Below are 20,698 nucleotides of genomic sequence, written 5' to 3' on the forward strand. Positions count from 1 at the left end.
TGAGTGTTAAATCTAAGGAATATTTTTTCCTTTTTCACAATAAATGCAATTAAAGAACGTCATCATCACGTAGATAGGTATTCTATATCCATAAGATTTAATATAATATATTTTTTTTTCTCTTCTCTCATTTCTCTCATTTATTTATTGTCCTTTTTAATTTTTAACAATGTCAATAATACAAAATATAAAATACAAAACACTATTAAAATTAATTTATAAAAAAATTGTTAAATAATGTTAATCATAATAAATATTATTATGATTAACATTATTTACCATGAATTTCAAGACAATGTGTAAACCACAGCAATATCTAATTACCGACTCATCGGCATGTTATTTTGTGTTTATCATCACAGTTTACTGACGTTCCTTCGGAATCCTTTACTGTTTCCGGTCTAGGGGTTTTACATCCTATTCGTAGATCTTTAGGTAAACAGATGCTGAATTAACCTTATTTCCTTCCTTAGATACGTCTTAAAACACTAAGAAATCGTTTGGTACAATTAACAATGGTGCTTATTACACATAGATTATAAAGGTCAATTTTAAAACCACAACTCAAACAGTTTTCCCTATACAGTGTTACCTGAGGATTGAGGTAAGGTACATAACAAGTCTGTATATCAATGGTTAGTGTTAGTATAAAGTGCCATTCAAAGCTGAGTCAAGCAAAGATACGGACTTGCTAGTTGATTTTTTGAAAATGGGTATTCCGTGTGAGTCATCTCGTGACACCCATCTCGGGCAGCTGATGTTGGAAAAGTTAAAGGAGCACAAAGATGCAATTTGTCAGGTAAGTTAACTACTTTTACAGTGTCGTGCATAAGGCTGTTGATCAGGTTATGCACTATTAAGACAATTTAACCAAACTGGGAAAATATGCGTTGGAAATAAAATATGCGTTAAAACAAAACATTTTTTAGGGTATACAGTGATTCAATGCATGTATGAAGTGCACGCCAGTGACCTTTTATTTTAATGAGGGTAGATACAAATATTATATGTTTACTACTCTATCATTTATTTTTACATGTCAATACTTAAATTCAAATTACTCAAATTATTTTAAGACTTTTAAATTTTTTATTGAAAGTTAAGATTTTATGATAGTGATGAAAGGTAAAAAACTTAACTTTCCACATTATTTTATAGCGCATAATTTTTATATACTCTTAACAATTACACTCCCTAATTTTCGCCGGCACTCCAATATTATGACAGGCGTCATTGATCGCGAGATTCTCTATTGTTGCAGTTTAACATTTTAGAAATTAATAACTTAACTTTGTTTTTTAACTTGTTCAAAACCAAACGGTTACAATGGTTTTTAATGTTAATCTCATGCTAAACAACCTTTAAAAAAAAACATTTAATTTACGAAAGTATAAAACACTACCTTTCTTTTTATGAAAGTGAAGTTTTTGGTATTTTGGATAATTAGTCAATAATGTATTTTAAAGTTTTTCTTTTTTTTATTGAGAAAGAATACAATAAGGAACTTAAGCTAACTTATCCTAATAACTATACAAATCATGCCCACGTGGAATGGTGATAAGAATACTGGCTGCATTTCCGCGCTGGACAGCCAGGCTGATCCTTTGCGCAAAATATTAGCCAGCCCTTCTGTCACCAGTTGAGGCAACTAGTAATTTTAAAGTTAACATATTTTAGTGATTCAACTTTTGCACTCCAAAATAACTTGAAAAGCATACTTAAAAGCATCATTATGACTCTATAGATAGACGCAGCTACAGGCGAAGAGGAATCCTATGCCTCAGTGGCCTCACGATCAATACAGCTTGCCAGAGCTCTCCGAGCATACGGCTTGAAACCAGGAGATGTGCTTGCTCTGGGCGGCAAAAACCATTTGGACCTTCACATTCCCTTCTACGCGGCACTTTATAATGGTCTACCACTTGTCGGAGTTGATCCACTTTTCAAATATGGTAAGTTTTTGCACGGTACATATTTTTTTTTATCATACTCGGAGAGATATTACAGTTGCCCAATAATATAGCACGAAAGATGGTAAAACAGAGGCTCAACAATGCCAATTTTAAACTGACGAACTATTTGATCTAGATCATTAATTCCCAAAGTGGTGCAGATGAAGCTCCCAGGGTCCCAGGAAGACTACGGTTGACGTGACATTAAAATGGGGGCTCACGATTCATAAGCGAGGGTCCACAAAAATTTGTGCATTGATTGCTTCCTTGTGCTGTGAGTAGATATCAAAAATTAAAATTTACTGAAATAACTTTCTCCCTGGACAATTTTACTTTTTGTCATCCACTCACAGCGCAATCCATTAATTAACTAATTCTCAATACTTTTTAGAACTGTTATTTCGTGGTGGCTGTTGATTCCGACGAAAATTTCCATAGATTAATTTAATCACATTTTTTATACAGTTTTGGATATGAATTTAAAAGTGGTCTATGAGAAAAAAAAGCTTGGGAACCTCTGATCTAGATTGATCTAATCAATGAGCCGCTTGATGCATTTCTTTATTCTAAGTAATTATTTACGTTTTGTGTTACCAAAGTGTTTATTTTTGACAGCAAAGAAATTTATGATAAAACATTAATTTCAGATGAAGTTCGGACACTATTCAAGTTAACAGAACCAAAAATAGCATTCTGTCAAAATGAATCATATGACACTTACTCCAAAGCGGCTGCTGATCTCGGACTTGATATGAAAATTGTAACTTTTGAGCACGGAGAATGTACAATGGCTGAGTTTATTGACAAATATGATACAGAAGAACCTGAAGATGATTTCAGGTAACAAAACATTTAAATTTTATAAATAAGACTATGAAAAATCGTCTTTCTATTTATCTACGTTATAAAGCAGTTTGTTTGTGTGAGTGTGAGTTTGGTTGTTTTGAACATGCTAATCTCAGGATGATGAATACATAACAATAACTAAATTAAAATTAATTAAAACTAAGACTACTGAAAACTAAGAACTGTGTATGTTTGTGTCGGATAGTCCATTCATCGAGGAAAGTTAAAAGGCTTTATTACATTAAGCTACGATATATTGTTTATTTTGAGAGCTTCCGTTGCTTGCGCTGCGTAAAAGGTTAAAGTAACCCAATAATTGTGTACAACGGATTTGCTCCACATTAAAGTTTTGTGACGTCACAATGTTACTTGATGTACTAAACGTCAAACTAATATACTTATTTTTCAAACGCTCCGTTCGTAAGGGATTAATTGTTAACATGACGTTATGAAACAGTTTAAATATAGACCATCATGGCCGACAGGCGTTTTGGCTCTTAATGTCAAAAAAAATTTAAAAATTAAACTTTTTAAGTAATCACGTCTCAAAAATATATGATAATTTTTTTTCAATCTAGTAGAAGGATAATATATATAAGAGGTCAGGACGGGACAGACGAAAGTGGAAACTGCTGGAGGAGGCCTATACCCAATACAATGGGATTCATGCAAACGTAATATAAAAAGAAAAAAAAATCTATTAAAAAAAAAAAACATTGTATTACTAATTTGTATGAAATAAATAAAGACTTTATTATTATTATTATTATTATTATAGAAGGAGAATTTAAAAAAAAGTGTCAACTAGCATATTCTCAACACAACAGTTTGAGGGAAAGCCACTGTTGTAAAATCCCATACAATTTATTGTCATTTACATATTCCAATGCACAGTGACGATAAATGCAAATGCGGATTGCGGAGATTCCGGTTTTATTATGTGGGTGATCGAGCTCCATTTGGCGTTTTGGGTTTTTATTAATTAGTGAAGTGTTAAAATTGACGTATAGAATATTATAAAACGTAACTTTTTTGCTACACCATATGATTACACCATATGATTTACGAGGTATTTATTATGTATACCTATCTCAAGAAACTTATAATGTCGACGTAGATAAATTGAACAAGCCATGACATATTTAAATTCAAAATTTTATCAAAATGCGTGTCCTTTTCGAGATCGTAAAATATACAAACTTTGCTAGCTTAAACAGAGATTATTTATAGATAAAAATATATTTTTATTCATGTTGTACAAAATAATTAGTTGACTATTTGTATTATTTTTATAACTAGTTTGTATTATTTTTAGAGTGACTGACTTCGACACCGACAAGATATACGCATTCTTGGTCAGCACAAGCGGCACTACAGGCAAAGTGAAAGTTGTGGCATTTAATCACAAACCCTTCATAAACAAAATCAAAGGGCTTCTGAAACTGTACAATTATGATAAACAGTAAGCAAATAAATATTTATTAAATAAACAACGAGTGAATAAAAAAATACCTACTAGGTAGTTACATCTCGACCAGTCGTCAATTATTTAACTGGATGTCCGATATAAAACATGAACCGTTACATCGTTTCTCAACTAAATGGCTTAATTATGATCATTTTACGTAAATTGGCATTATTATAGTAGTGGTAGTAGCAAGTAGACATGAGCATTCACATCATATCAGCACTTTATAGTGATTGTAAAATCAAAAAACATCACTGCCACTTGATATAAACGTTGTCAAGGTCATTACATTAAAATAATTATTTAGATGATCGCAAAAAGGACAATGTAATGAAAAACGATCTAGTGGATCATGTTTTGAATCGTAATTGATAGCCAGAAAACACCTCGCCATGTTGAGTTAAAAAAGGAACTATATGTACTTACTAAAGCTAAATATTGAACATTGCTGTAAGCTTATTTATCAAAGTTATAATTAAAAAAGGTATGGCATCAAGAACTAGTTAATTAAAATTATCTTGAGGTGAAAAATGATGATGTTATAAATAAACACTATAAAGAAGCTCACCATATAGTAAAGAGTCGTTATCAACCCATATATGGCTCTTCTGAGCTCGAGTCTCCTCTCAGAATGAGAGGGGTTAGGCCAATAGTCCACCACGCTGGGCCAATGCGGATTGGCAGACTTCACACACGCAGAGAATTAAGAAATTATCTGGTGTGCAGGTTTCCTCGCGATGTTTTCTTTCACCGTTTGAGACACGTGATATTTATTTTCTTAAAATGCACACAACTGAAAAGTTGGAGGTGCATGGGACCGGATTCGAACTAACACCCTCCAGAATTGGAGGTAGAGGTCATATCCACTGGGCTATCACGGATCTCTAGTAAAGAGTGTACAAACTATTTTAAGCATAAAAATCATCGAATTTCTCGGCTAAAGTTGTTTCGACTGGTGACAGAAGGGCTGGGCTCAATTTATTCACAAAGAGTCAGCTTAATAGTCCGACGCGAGAATGCAACCAGTATTCTTGCCACTATTACCACGTAGCCACGATTTGTATAGTTATTAGGATGATTTAGCTTAAGTTTCTTATTGTATTCGTCTATACAAGAATTATATTATTTTGTTTGTGCTCAGGCCAAAGAAGAGAGTCTTGAACTTATCTCCAGTGAATTGGATATCAAACTACTTCATGTCTGTGGGCAGCCCTCTGAATGGAGACACAAAAGTACAAACTTCTTTACCAGATGATTATGAACATATTATTTACGTAATAAATAAATACAAGGTAAGTTGCGGAAACATAGTCTAAAAAATCATTTGTTTATACAACCTTCGTTTGTAAAAGATTAATTTTTAAAATTGAATAGTCATATAAAGAGCCACATAATTCGTGATATTACTTTTCTAGATTTTGTTAAATACCGTCATTATCAGCTTAGGCTAGATCACCTTCCATATAAGAGAGAAGATTAATAAAAAAAACAAAATTGAAGGAGCTTAGACCCAATACCGGATGACGCGCTAAGGCACTAATATTTTTGTCTATAACTACTATAACTATCAGATGTTAATGATAATGATAATAATGATAATGGCTGATCGACGGCATAAAGTGCTCTCCTATATGTGACACTTCCAAATCCTCAACTTTGGGCTGAATTTCTCGACAAAAAGTAAAAGCTTAATACTTTTAACCCGGCCGATGACTCGTGGTATAAAGCCTCATAATATAATGAACAATCAAGCAGTTTAATTAAAAAATAATAAAATCTTTTTATATTTAAACTTTAATGTTAATTTTAAAAGGAGATCATTCACGCTCCATACATTTCTGGGCTCTTTTTTGAACAACAAAAAAAAATGGCACAACTCGTTAGAATTAGCCATTTGGAGCAATAGCTAATATGGCATAAAAGTTGTAGGAGGGCTCTGAACCAAGTTATACAGGTTCGACGATTCGTTATTTCCATACATTTTGTCGATTTTCAAAAGTGCCCGCCAAGAAAAAAAACTGAAACGTATCGTTAGAACTGCCCATTTGGAGCAATAGTTAGTATGACACAAAGATTGTATCTCAAGTTTTTTTTTCTTAGCGGACACTTTTAAAAGTTGACAAAATGTATGGAAATAACGTATCATCGAACCTGTATAATTTGGTTCGGAGCCACCTGACAACTTTTATGCCATATTAGCTATTACTTCAAATGATTAGTTCTAACGATTCGTGCAATTTTTTTTCGTAGGCCGGCACTTTCAAAAAAGGCCCAAAATTAATGATCTCCTTTACATTAAAGTTTATATTTACATTTTTCAGAAATTAAGAGTTGTTGATATTTAATTTGACCTTTTTTCGCAGCCTGTGACTTGCCTAATAGGACCAACGCTTTTGACCTATCTAGTAAGCCGAAAGAAAGATGTGGACTTTAGCTGCTTTAAAAGTGTCACCATAACAGGCTCCAAAATATTCCCCGAATTGCTTGCTAAGCTTAAGGTAAATTGAATTTTTTAGTTATATATAAATAAAATAATGATTTAATGTTGTATGATCTTTTGAAGTTGAATTCTGAGAAAATTAATTAAAACATTTTATATTTTAGGCTCTTCTAAACAAAGATACCTTAGCCGTGGAAGCGTATGGTCAAACAGAGACGATTGGGTCTGTCTTAGGTCCCATCCCAAATGGCCCAAGTGGCAGCTGTGGAAGACCACTACCTATCTATTCTATTAAGGTATTACCAAAATATCTACTCTTTAAATATTCTTTCTTCTAAAAAAATATTCTTTAACCATTCGATATTGCTATTAAAATGTGTATTGAGTTACTCTATCTATGTATCATTGGGCTAACGTGGTTGACTATTAGCCTAAACCCTCTCATTCTGAGATTAGATTCGTGCTCAGTAGTGGGCCGAATATGGGTTGATTATGATGATGATGATGATGATGATGATGATGATGATGATGATGATGATGATGATGATGATGATGATGATGATGATGATGATGATGATGATGATGATGATGATGATGATGATGATGATGGTGATGATGATGATGAGGATCTATGTACGAGTACATATATAAGGTTTTGCCCAATTTGACGTAGGTATGTGTAGTTGAATTATAGGTACATAATATTACGTATAACTCAATTACATAAATTATCCCTATAATTATTGTAGAAACCGCAAAATAACATCTAAGACGTAGTACGCAACTATACAATCATATTATTATAATCTCTAATTGCACGACACAAATCTTAAAATAGACGTAAATTTAAGCAGCCATTTTCCTGTAATGCATGCAATTAATATTAATACATACATACATGTATGAAGTTTTATTTTAATACTGAACTTGTTTATTACAGTTAGTAGATCCAAATACTGGAGTAGAGATAAAGGAGCCTTACGTAACTGGTGAATTGTGGAATAAGGGACCTAGATTCACGGTAAGTGAATAGGCAGTAAAAATGTTAATTGACTAAGTTACTTAGTACTTTTAAATCAATATAGCTTTATTTGACCGGAAGGCTGGCTTACATATAGGTCAGAGGATGCAGCCAACCTTCTGGAACCCAACTTTGCCAATTGTTTTTAGGACGATTACTATGAATATGTTTTTCAATGTATCCAATTTATATATAAATAATTAAGTTTTTGGTATTATAAAATTCTTAAATTGATTGGCGTGCCTTTCAAAACTCAACCAAAGTATCAGAACAATTAAGGCAACAATATTAATGGACAATACTAAAAGTTATAAAATATTTCAGGAATACTATAATGACCCCGAGGAAACAGCACTAGCTTTTTCAGAAGATGGTTATTTCAAAACTGGAGATCTACTATATAAGGACGAGAATGATAATTATTTTTATATGGACAGGCTCAAAACTTTGATAAAGTACAGAAATTCACATGTGAGTAACAAAGAGTCGTATTACTAAACTAGCTGACGCCGCGCAGTTTCACTCGCGTGATTCCCGTTCCCGTAGAAATACGGGGATAATATATAGCCTATAGCCTTCCTCAATAAATGGGCTATCTAACACTGAAAGAATTTTTCAAATCGGACCAGTACTTCCTGAGATTAGCGCGTTCAATTAAACAAACAAACAAACAAATTAAACTCTTGAGCTTTATAATATTAGTATAGATTCAATGTTGTTTGAAAGTTTAGGGTCTTTAAAAAATTAACCACTACTTTATTAACCAAAACTATTCGATAGTAACTAATGACTAGTGACAGTGCAGTGTTCCGTGCAACATAACTAATTGTATCATACCTAAACTAATAGTTAGTTAAAGTTACGATAGGTCTAATACTAAACTAATAGTTAGTTAAAGGTAGATTAGACAATCTTTTAGTTTACTTATATGAAGATATTTCGAAAATTATTGTTGGAGGGCATTAAATAATGGATACTGAAGCCAAAAATAAAATATGCGAAAATAGAAGGGGGTGAAATTGAAAGTTTACATCAAGTTTCACGCGTAGCATGAATAGGCTAGATCGTTATTTTATTGAGTACCAAATTGGCACATTATATATAAAAACTTTGTTACAGATCTTGCCATTAGAAGTAGAAGAACAAATAAGCACGCATCCAGGTGTAAAAGAAGTATGTGTGGTCGGTGTCAGTGACCCTCTAGAGGGACAAGTGGCAGTGGCGTGTGTAGTCAAAAATGGTGAATGCCACGTTACTGCACAGGATATTAAAGATCTCGTTGCGAGTAAGTAAATTTTACTATTTCCTCAAGTTTCATTCAGCCCAGTGATAGGCCAGTGGATATTAACACTACCTTTGATTCGGAAGGCGTATGCTCGATCTGGTTCGGGGCATGCATGTCCAACTTTTCAGTTATGTGCATTTTAAGAAATTAATTATCACAAGGAAACCTGCATACCTGAGAATTTTCGTAATTCTCTACGTGTGTGAAGTCTACCAATCCGCATTTGTCAGTGTGGACTAAGGCCTAACCACTCTCATTCTGAGGAGATTTTTATTCAAGTTAGAATATTGAGCTTAAGATTATATTGTGTTCAATTTTAAATTGTGTTCAAAATTCAAATACGAATGTACCTATTTTTAATAATTTAGATTATGTTAATTATACATAAAAGTTCATCCAAAAAAATGTATTGTAAAATTCAAAGGACACTCCATACATATTGATACTCAGTCTGAACTCATCTACATCCTGGCTTCTAATAGATATAGAACTATTTTTAATACCCCAAGAAGATAATATAATGATTTATTTATTTTGCTATCATCCGCGAAAAGTCAACGAACCCATGCAACAATTTCACCCAGGTCCGACAAAATACTCTCTACGTACGTTTCACCCCGAAACCGGAGCATCCTCAGGAGATGTTGACTCTACAACGTGCAATTGCAAAGTTAAAAAAACCGACTAAAGGGTTCGTCGACTTTTCGCGGGTGATAGCAAAATAAATAAATCATTATATAATCATGATGAACTTCCGCAAAGTAACGCCTGCTTCTATCCAATAATTACAAAGAAGATTGACAATTTAATAACGTGTTTCAGATAAACTGTCCAAAAATAAACAGTTACGAGGTGGCGTCGTGTTCGTAGATCAATTGCCATTGACATCATCTGGGAAACTTGCGAGGAGCAAAGTTTTACAATTAGTTAGCAGCATGAAGAGGGAGTAAAATGATAATTTAACAGACACTATTTAATAGTATAGGAAATAAAATTTTAATTAACCAAAATAATGATCCTTCGTATGGATGTAACCGATGAAACCAAGTATTCATACAAGGAAATGATAAAAAAAAACTGTTGCTGCAGTAAATGATATTTGGTAAAAACTGGATCATTTTTGGACTGGAGTTGAATTATTGATAATCCGTAGATATTGTGATATTGGTATATTTAAGTAAAATTGGGTGCACTAAGGAAATGAATAAATTATTTATATTTTAAAATTCAATGATTTCTTTAATTTTTTACTATAAAATGAATTTTGGTGCTAAAAATAAATCTATTCTCTCTCAGCAGTCATCGTCATTTTTTCAAGTATGCCTTTAAGTACTTTTCCTGTAGACGTGTAGGGCAGTTTGTCAACATATAGTACACCTCCCCACAGTTTCTTGTTTTCGGAAAGTTTACCTGAAAAAAAATGAAAAATAACAAATAATTAAAAAAAATAACCAGACTGCCTAACCTGCTGCACCTAGTCATCTGCCTCGCGAATTTTGTATAGCGATTAATAAAAAATGAATTGTAGGTTTTTTTAATATGGCCATGACCTACCATTTTGAAATGAGCCCTTGAATTTAATACCCATAACGCAATATTCGAAAAAAAAAAATCAGCTTGAGTATATAGCGTCTCACAGTCGTTGTGTTGGTTTATTTAACCAAACATATCTAAGAACCTTAATTAATTTGGAAAATATGAGTAGTATAATACATACATACATACATGATACGCACGAAAAACATAACCAATCTTGCAGTCGAGTAAAAAATCTTTAAATGATTTTAAAGATTTCTAAGCCAAACACCTAACACCAAAATGCGAAAAATAACATCGTACTTGACCTGTCAACTGATCAGTTTGAAGTTAATGTAACTATACGTGTGTATCTATAAGGCTCTATAAGTTTTGATTAAAATTCTTACACAATCCTAATCATTGTATGCTCAGTGTTAGCGGTATAGAAAAAAAACGTAATATTTCTGAAGGGGCGGAAAATAAATAATATATACAAGGAATACAACTATTTTTAGAAATAACCCTAAAATTGATTGACAGAACATTTATATCATTATCACAAGCCAAGCAGCGAGCAAAAGCTGTATTTACAACTATCTCACTTGCTACTAGATCCTTTATCTCCTGTGCGGTGACGTCAGAGCCTTTGTGTTTCACAATACAAGCAACTATTTTTTGTAATTCAACAGGACCATCTATGCCGACAACACAAACATCCGCTACTCCAGGGTGTTCGCGTATTACTTCTTCTAATTGTAGGGGATATATCTGCGAAATAAAAATTCAGTTTACTTAATGTCTATCTAGTAGAAATAACATTTAGTTGAATTCCTAATGGCGATCCCGCATTAAAACTAAAAAGCGCAGTGTTGGTCGACCTCCCGCCAGGTAGACTGACGACATCAAGCGAGTTACAGAGATTCGCTGGATGCAGGTGGCTCAGGACCGTGATGTTTAGAAGTCCCTACAAAAGTTCTATGCGCTGCAGTGGACGTCCATGGGCTGATATGATGATGATGAATGTCTTATAATATATTCTTAAGAGATTCAGGATGAAGATCAAAAATGAGGAAACCAAAGTAGAACAAAGTTTGTAAATTACAAGTTTTAAATAAATCAAATATAAATGTTACCAAAATTAAACAAAGTTCATTGCTAGAGACAAAAAGAGTGTTCCCTGCCTAAACGTCTATACCGTAATGCCGTAATTTGTCCAAAAGAGATGTGGACAGATCAACCGCCACCAGAATACTGGATTCGACCGTCTAACGTGCGCTTTGTGTCACCAGACGGTCACCGCTCGGTCACCACCTCCCTCACTAAGTCCAACTCATTACGATTCAATTTACGTTTCTTCGCGTCGGCACGACCGAACCGATTGATGAATCGAACTTCGCTCTGGTGATACGCAAACGTCGTCGTGTTTAGTTCACTCTACACGCTTCTAACATTATAATACTGTTTTATTTTTTATCACTTTGATTATGGCCTAACTACTTCTCTGAGGCATGATGAATTGAAAACCACCAACTTTCAACTCCGGACTGATTTTTACTGGAAAGTTATTTACTTACACGTGTGCCGCGATACTTTATCGATGCCTTGAGACGATCAACAAAAAAGTAATTATTGTCCTTATCGCGGTATAAAAGATCCCCTGATTTGTAAAAGCCATCTTCTGTGAACGCTTTTGCAGTTTCCTCCGGATCATTGTAGTACCCCTGTAATTTTAACAACATTTGAATGAATATTTGAAAGAATGAAACACAGGCAAAATCCCTGAAGACTGTCAAAAACCGACTTTTAATACTCTACCTAAAAAGAAAAATGCTAGAAAATGTCACAACTTCCATACTATCAGTCTTATGAATCACATTTTTAAAAAATCATACATAAGCGTATAAGTAAGAAATGTGAAGAACTACTTAATGAAAACCAATTTGGGTTAGTACAGGTATGGAAACTAGAGAGGCACAGTTTGCTCTCAATGTATTCGTTCAGAAATGCAGAGATATGCAACAAGATGTGTTTTTGTTGCTTTATTGCCTATGAAAAGGCTTTTGACCGTGTTCAACACGAGGTACTAATAAAACATCTGTAAATACGGGCATAGATACTAAGGACCTATGTATCATTCTGAACCTGTATTGGAAGTAAACAGCATCAGTCAGGGTAGCTGGTGAAGAAATAAACTCCATTAAGATTGAGAAAGGCGTTCGACCGGGATGCATCCTATCACTCCTGTTGTTCAACTTGTATATATAAGAAGTAATGAAGGATGCTCTAGAAGATCGTGCATTAGGAGTTGCATTAACGGGCAAGTGATTAACAATTTACGATATGCCGACGACACTGTCTTTATAGCTGCTACGCAACAAGACCTGCAAGGAATTGTCAATAGAGTAAGTGAAAGAGTGCAAACGAGTGCAGTGAAAGAATGGGGTTATCCATGAATTTATCAAAAAAAAAATGTATGGTTGTTTTGAGGAAACCACAACTACCATTATATATACTAATAGGGCATAACATCCGGCTCCGCATAGAGATTGCTCGTGCATCTCTTATGAAGATGAAGTAAGTTCTCTGTGGCCGTCAACTTTCTCTAAAATTACGTCAATCAATCAATTTATTACTTCTTAACAATAAATTACATAGTTATTTTAAGTTTATTTATCCTATACTATTTGTGTATCCTATACTAAAATTACGTACCAGACTCCTTTGGTTTTAGGGAGCTCTTTACACCACGGAAGCGATTACAACAATAAAACATCGATTCTACAGTTTATATAAACGCGTTACATCGTTGATCTTGTACTGTAACAAAGGGGTACCGTCTAGCGAGGCAGGTTAGCGCCTGTAAGTGCCAAGTGGCTCGTCGATTTCCTTTCTACGATCGCAAACGTTTCGAAAACTAGAAAAGTGTATGGGAATGACAGATCTTGATCCCGTGACCTGTCGATAGCAAATGCGACTTGGCTACAGGGGCTGAATCGCCTAAGTCACAACCCGACCTAGGGGTCGAACCCGGAACCACGTGATCCGATGCCACATAAGCTAACCACTGGAATAATGGGTGTCCTGTTACTTACCGAGAAACAAGGCCCTTTAACGAGTAATTCACCAATAACGTTGGCTTCCTTTATCTCCACACCAGTGTCTGGATCGATCAACTGAAAGAGATACAGTAAAAGTTGCAAATAATATCATACTAACGTTATAAATGCATAATAGAGTTCGCTTGCTATTTCAGGCAATAACAGGGTTATAAAAGTCCTACTCGTCCAGAGACTTTTAACTAAAATTTTCCTGAAAGCCATAAAATCTCATAGCCTCACCAAGGACTCGAACCCAAGACTAGAAGCCACAACGCTTTATGCTTAATCAACGTCACAACCATACCTTTACTGTGTGCATATCTGTTGGTACTCCACAACTGCGAGCGGAGCGCAAAGGGCTGGGATTAAAAATGGCACCAATCGTTTCTGTTTGACCATACAGTTCTAATATCCGACAATTATCAGCAAGAAGTTTCTGTAAAACAACCAATTATTTATAAACTTGTCGGCACAGTAAGAGCGGGGGCACACGATGCGTTGCGGCGCCGCAACGTTGCATAGTCTGTAAATCCTTGTGACGCATAAACAACTGAGCGGTGCCGCTCCTACATCGCAACGCATTTACCCCTCCCCGTCTCATCTCGGTGGTTGCAAGTCCGGCGCAGCGCCGGAGCGCATCGTGTGACATGCCACACATATTTCTATGTAAGACGACGCAACGACACCGCTCCCGTGCCGCACCGCCGCCGCAACGCATCGTGTGCCCGCTCTGATCCAATCTTACCATAGGCTTAAGCCGGATTTATATTTGTCTGACGTGTAGTGTCGTCAGTACAAAATCGGTATCATACATTTTGTATGCGGCACATCAGAAGCCATCACGACATGTCACAATACATAAGTGTAAACGTTGCGATTTACGATTCTGTTGATGCGTCACGACACGAAACATCAGACAAATATAAATCTGGCTTAAATCTTTACTTTAAGACTAGCACCCACGACGTACACGTGCAATTGAGTTTTCGAGGAGGTTATTGTGCAATAGTCACTTACAACTCAGACCAATTACCTTCTATTGGACTTGTATCACACTCAAATTCACCAACAAAATTGTCTGTCGTTTTTTAATGGGGTCGAGATAAACTCTCACTTCGAAAATATAACACCAATATATATATCCTGTGTAGGTACATTAGCACGTGTAATTTAAACACAATGAAACATCGATTCTATAGACGCAGTTTGTATGAACACTTTTGATCTTGATCATATAGTTTTGACAGAGGGGTAACCTCTAGCGTGGAGTAACCGTACATTAATAATTCAACTAAGTTCTACATAGTCTTTTGGTCTAGTGGTGTATTACCAAGGTAGGTACGTGTTTAAAGTAGGAATCCGCGCAGCGGCTAAACGCGTCCGCCCATCTACTCCTGGCCCATCGTGCCAGGAATAGATAGAAGGTAACAAACCTTCCTGGCACGATGCCAGAAAGGTATGTCTTCCTGGCATCGTGAAGCTTCTTCCTATTTGTTACCTTCCTGGCTGCGCAGGCGCAAGTATTACATCTAAAAAGTATATTAAAATATGAACGATTATTCTACTGTATAATAGAAAATATCTGAAAATACCTTAAATTCTTGATGTGCTGTGTCAAATAGTTTACCCCCTGCGATAGTTATTAACCGTAAGGAAGTCATATCGATATCAACTTCATTCTTCCGAGCTTCGAGTAAGATAGATGGTATTTGCATCATACAGAACAGTGCACATTCCGGCTGCAATAAAAGTATTACACAAGATATTACTTGATTTTAGAAAACTAGCTGAATCAGCAAACGTTGTTTAGCCTTATAAAAGGTTTGGGTGAACCACCCTTATCACTTAGGGGTATGTAAAATAGATGTTGGCCGATTTTCAGAGCTACCCGAAATACACACAAAATTAAAAAAAAATCGGTCCAACCGTTTCGGAGGAGTTTTATCACAAACACCGCGACACGAGTATTTTCTGTATTTATTACTAGCGGACGGACCTCGTCCGCCCTTACACCTCTTTAATCCAGCCCTTACAGTAGTATCGCTGTAAAAATGGAATAACTTCTTTTTTTTCCCAACATTTCCCTTCACTGATCCTATAGATCGTAGCGTGATGAAAAGTATACCTGCCAAGGAGTGTGAAAAATAATTGTACCAAGTTTCGTTAAAATCCTTCGAGTAGATTTTGCTTCTATAACGTACATACAGAGAGACGAAAAATTTACTGATTGCATTTTTGGCATCAATATCGATCGCTAATCACTGATAGTTATTTTGTAAATATATTTCATGTACACAATTGACCTCTCTACAGATTTATTGTAAGTAAAGATGAGGTAAATAAAAATAAAGCTGTAATCTAATAAAAGCTAGAATTAATTTCGTATAACTTACTCTGTATTTCTTAATTATATCTGTAACGTGGAGTACGTTTAAATAATTAAAATTGTTGTATTTGGAAGTTAGCAACAGTATGCCTCCACTAGCCACTATCAAAGTCGGAGCAAAGAAGAATGACATCCAGTGATTTGGTGACAAGAACAATGACTTACTTATACGTCTGAAACAAACCATTATTAATAGGATAGTTGACTCATATCAAATTTAGTATATTATGGAATAGGGGTCCGAAATATATCGATATCAATTAATAAAAGTTAAGGATTTCTTATAAAAATATATGTTCTAATTAAAAAAGGGTACGGGTAAGGGGTAGGATAGAGTAAGGGTAGGGTAGGGTAGGGGTAGGGTAGGGTAAGCTAGGGTAGGGGTAGAGTAGGGGTAGTTGAAAGTTTACATAGAGTTTCACGCAGACAAAGTCTAGTAAGCAATTGTTTTTAAAATTACTAAAAAAGAAAATGTAATGTAACTAATGAGAAATTACTGAAAGCGTTTGGAGTGATTATATAAAATATATTATTAAAATATTAATTTACGATTTGTCTGAGTATTTAGTGTAAAATGCGTCTTTAAGTAGCAGTGGCTTATTTTTGATGGCTACAATCTTCAATTTTCCCGTAGTACCGCTAGTACATACAAGAAAGGGACATATTTCCTCTATGTCGTATTCTGCCACCCTGTAATACAAAAACAATATAAGATACGATTTAATTTTGTTCTTCTTTATATATCAGTTAAAATATCAAAAGGAAATGCCCATCCCTACGCAAACCGCCCGCAGTTTACTTATCATAATCATCATCTTAATTAACGACTCATAATCGACTCACTGTTGAGCACGAGTCTCCTCTCAGAATGAGATAATGAGAGGGGTAGGGCCTTATTCCACCACACTGGGAATCTGGTGGTATTACACCCGCGGAGAGCCGGTTAAGTCGTTGGTCCTAATCATTACCATTAACATCCTGATAGTAGTCGTTTATGAATTTAATTCAAATTCAGGAGTCGGTCGTTGATTTGAGTATGTCTGAGTGATCGAAACAGGTATGAGGAGATCCGCAGAAGAACCAAAGTACCGACATAGCTCAAAGAGTCGGGAAGCTGCTGACAGCTGATGGACCTTAGGTGCTAGAATAGCGACCCCGCCTCGGGCAGCGCAGTATTGGTTGACCCCCACTAGTTAGGTACCGATTACAACAAGCAACAAGCAAGAGTCGCTGGATACCATGCGGCTCAAGTCTATGGCCTTTGGACGTCCATGAAGAAGTGGACATCCAAAATTAGGACGTCGAATGAGGTATCTATAGCAATAGTATGCATGATTCTAGGGTGTAAACTCAAAACATTGAACCGATTTCAAAAATTATTTTACTAATAAAAAGCTACGTATAATTATTTGTGAATGTCATATATGCTCTTATTTATCCCCGTACACCTAAGGATACGGGAACTAAGCGGGTGAAATGCGGGGCGTTTATAATTTTCCTTCCGTTCTTATGAATATTCGCAAGTTTCACCCTTCTCGACCAGACAACAAATATACCTATATTTTAATTTCTATTTATCTATGCTCACAATATATGAATATTATACTCTCATACAGTTGTACCTTACAAAATAATATAGAGCTAAAGATACTTGCTTGAAAATTTCTGTCGGTTCTGATGTCTGATACATCTGTAAAAATTTCGACATTGCATTGTCTCCTTCATCGAAAGTGACGAATTTGATATCCAAACTGAGGCTCGCTGCTGCCGTCGCAAAAGTATCGCATAATTCGTTTTGGCAAAATATTATTTTGGGTTTCGATCGCTCAAAATGTGCACGCACCTCATCTATAAATAGAAAGAAGAGAGACTAAATTAGCTCATCAAAACATAAATTGTGAAAATTGAAGCCAAATTTACTAAACATATATGTGTAGTTATCGACTTCGCCGATAAGAAATGAGTAAATATACACTGGCTAGCGAGTAGCGTTCTGTTAGAGTGAGCCGGGATTGTCTTTTAAAAAATAAATAAGTCTGGGAGCGAAGATGAGACTTGATTGGGTCAGGCGGGCGAAAGGCTAGTTCGATGAAGAAAATGCTTAATTGGCAAAAAAGCGGAAAGGGGTGCAATAAATATAACAGATCGCTCGAATCTGGTTGATACGCTGCCGCTATCCGTATCTCGATATTAACGTACTAGAGGATGCCCTCGAGATCGTCTGACAAAATCATTATATTTAATAGCTTTCATCTCCTACAGATCAGACTAAGAGGTACTGAGTTTCTGAGGTATAATTCTTACCATATTTATAGAAGGTATCGATGCCAACAATCGGTGAACCGTTAAATAGTGCTGCGAAAAACGGTATGCAAATATCAATATGGTTGCGACCGCTTATAGCGACGACATCTCCCGGGCTCAGACCAAACGCTCTCAGCGCTTGCGCTAATCTGATGGAGCGATTCAATACTGATCCGTAGCTCTCTTCTTCTCCTGTCGCTGCATCGATCTGAATTTAGAAATATGTTATTAAATTTTTTTAAACAAAATGTAAAATAATTTAATCAACGCCACGGATTTAAATAATAATAATAGATAGGGTGATTCTAGGGAAGGTTTATTAAGAACTAGCGGGCGCCCGCGTTTTTGTCCGCGTGGAAATCAATGTAAACTTTCAACCCCTATTTCAGCACTTTAGAGTTTGAATTTTAAAAATTCTTGGATCACATTATTTATTTTATGTTTATTAAATTGTCTTGCGACCAAGTCTTGGTCGCTAACTATGGGCCTCATAAGAAGGCTCGAAGTCACACAGCGGGCGATGGAACGAGCTATGTTAGGAGTATATCTGCGTGATCGAATCAGAAATGAAGAGATCCGCAGAAGAACCAAAGTCACCGACATAGCTCAACGAGTTGCGAAGCTGAAGTGGCAATGGGCAAGTTCGAAGAGCCGATGGACGTTGGGGTCCCAAAGTGCTGGAATGGCGACCCCGCACTAGTAAGCGCAGTGTTGGCCGACCCCCCACCAGGTGGACTGACGACATCAAGCGAGTCGCAGGGATTCGCTGGATGCAGGCGGCTCAGTATCGTGATGTTTGGAAGTCCCTACAAAAGGCCTATGTCCTGCAGTGGACGTCCATCGGCTGATATGATGATGATGATGATGAAATTGTCTTGTTAAATTTTTAAAACTGTAACTCCAAAAATTAAAGACTTTCCATACAAATATTCAACCCCTATTTCACCCCCTTCTATTTTTATTTTAGGGTCAAAAAGTACTGCATGTTTTGCTCTAACGTCCCATTTACCATTATACCAAAATTCATATTCATTGGTTCAGCCGTTTAGCCGTGAAAACGTAACAGACAGACAGACATACAGACTTCGCATTTATATTACCTATTGGTATAGATTATAATAAAGAATGTCGGGGTATAGTGATCTATGCGGTCGAAATCCTTCTATTGGTGAAACGTTTTCTTCTTAATCGTGCTATCTTAGCAGTTGTCAAAGTTGCATCGACGTGCGATGCCTTCCCCACCTTTGGCGATTGGCTGGATTGTTGAACCAGAGGCGTATCTAGCTCACGTAGCGCCCGGGTGCAATCATCACCCTAGCGCCCTCTAGTACATAAGCGTGATAAGCACTGTTAAAATGGAATATGTAGGTACAAACAGCACTTCAACTTAACTTAAACTGTATTTGTAGCAAACAAAAACCTTATAAGTAGTTACCTAGTTGCCACTCTTTGCTAAAACTACATTCATTTAAAAAGAGCTTTAGATTCCATGCAAAATGTAGGTATGTATATGTAAACCGGAGTATTTTTTACGTGAGGTTATACCGCATTCGGACCCGCCAGCATAACCCGCGCGGTGAATATTACTCGGGCGCCCCTGGGATCGCGGCGCCTGGGTGCGGCGTTCCCTGCACTATAGGTAAAGACGCCTCTGGTGCGAACCGCCATGGATATACGACATAAATTGAACGAGTATTTTATGAAAATATAATCAAACCTGGAAAATTCGATCCGGAAAGAGTCTCATTCGGTCGAACGTTACATGTCCGTAGTTAGGTGGATACTCCATGTTAGCGCGCTGCAGTGATAACTGTCAGACTGTAGTCTGGACTGAACTGCGACTGTGTTGGCAGCACACTGCTCTTGTTATTGTACTATATATACTCGTATGTATATAAGACATAATCAGCTGAACACTTACCTATCGCATAGGTACTCGGTTCAACTGTCGATAGGTATATAACTTGATGTATGTAAGTAACCAGTGGCGGATTTACCCTCAGGCTCAGATGTAAGGGTATTCGGGACAAATAATATTTTTTTTATATTTTTATTAAAGTGAGAAATAGCAATAAATTTGAATGTTGTAATTTTTTTTTTAACCATTTCAATGTTCCAATTAAATGTGCATCTCTAAAATCTCGGAAAATATTACATAATTTACTGATTTTTATGCAAGACAATAACTCTGCTCGGAGATTTTCTCTCTACCACACGATGGACCCGGCACCCGCACCATGCACCAAGAATTACATGGATTTATGGATCCATGGAATGCTAAGATATTCATCTAATTTTTTAAGTTCTAGAAGAAATCCTTAGGTTGTATTAATTATTATCGATATATTTCGGACCCTTATTTGATGATCACACTATACGA

General features: G+C 35.9%; 2 protein-coding genes across 2 annotated transcripts; one reads left to right on the forward strand and one right to left on the reverse strand.

Moving 5' to 3' along the window:
- Positions 1-643: 643 nt before the first annotated feature.
- Positions 644-10,243, forward strand: LOC112046060 (luciferin 4-monooxygenase). Its single transcript, XM_024082527.2, has 11 exons — positions 644-799; positions 1,745-1,952; positions 2,600-2,792; positions 4,114-4,260; positions 5,408-5,558; positions 6,630-6,764; positions 6,871-7,002; positions 7,647-7,727; positions 8,052-8,198; positions 8,847-9,012; positions 9,835-10,243. The coding sequence occupies exons 1-11, from the start codon at positions 710-712 to the stop codon at positions 9,960-9,962; spliced, it is 1,578 nt and encodes a 525-aa protein (XP_023938295.2). The 5' UTR covers positions 644-709; the 3' UTR covers positions 9,963-10,243.
- LOC112046059 (luciferin 4-monooxygenase) lies at positions 10,222-20,189 on the reverse strand. Its single transcript, XM_024082526.2, has 11 exons — positions 20,036-20,189; positions 18,319-18,526; positions 17,670-17,862; positions 16,564-16,704; positions 16,022-16,187; positions 15,221-15,367; positions 13,933-14,064; positions 13,623-13,703; positions 12,105-12,251; positions 11,133-11,298; positions 10,222-10,422 (listed from the first exon to the last, which is right to left on the reverse strand). The coding sequence occupies exons 1-11, from the start codon at positions 20,105-20,107 to the stop codon at positions 10,295-10,297; spliced, it is 1,581 nt and encodes a 526-aa protein (XP_023938294.2). The 5' UTR covers positions 20,108-20,189; the 3' UTR covers positions 10,222-10,294.
- Positions 20,190-20,698: the final 509 nt, after the last annotated feature.

The sequence above is a fragment of the Bicyclus anynana genome, chromosome 8 (genome assembly GCF_947172395.1).
Source record: "Bicyclus anynana chromosome 8, ilBicAnyn1.1, whole genome shotgun sequence".
Classification (NCBI taxonomy): domain Eukaryota; kingdom Metazoa; phylum Arthropoda; class Insecta; order Lepidoptera; family Nymphalidae; genus Bicyclus; species Bicyclus anynana.

Bases quoted from the DNA above. Each gene is read 5' to 3' on its own strand.
- LOC112046059 (XM_024082526.2), bottom strand. From the start codon at position 20,107: ATGGAGTATCCACCTAACTACGGACATGTAACGTTCGACCGAATGAGA. The intron at 14,065-15,220 runs GTATTTTCAGAT...GTTGTTTTACAG, and splicing joins CAGCACATCAAGAATTTAAG to AAACTTCTTGCTGATAATTG. The intron at 13,704-13,932 runs GTATGGTTGTGA...TATCTCTTTCAG, and splicing joins CAGATATGCACACAGTAAAG to TTGATCGATCCAGACACTGG.
- LOC112046060 (XM_024082527.2), top strand. From the start codon at position 710: ATGGGTATTCCGTGTGAGTCATCTCGTGACACCCATCTCGGGCAGCTG. The intron at 1,953-2,599 runs GTAAGTTTTTGC...CATTAATTTCAG, and splicing joins TGATCCACTTTTCAAATATG to ATGAAGTTCGGACACTATTC. The intron at 8,199-8,846 runs GTGAGTAACAAA...ACTTTGTTACAG, and splicing joins TAAAGTACAGAAATTCACAT to ATCTTGCCATTAGAAGTAGA.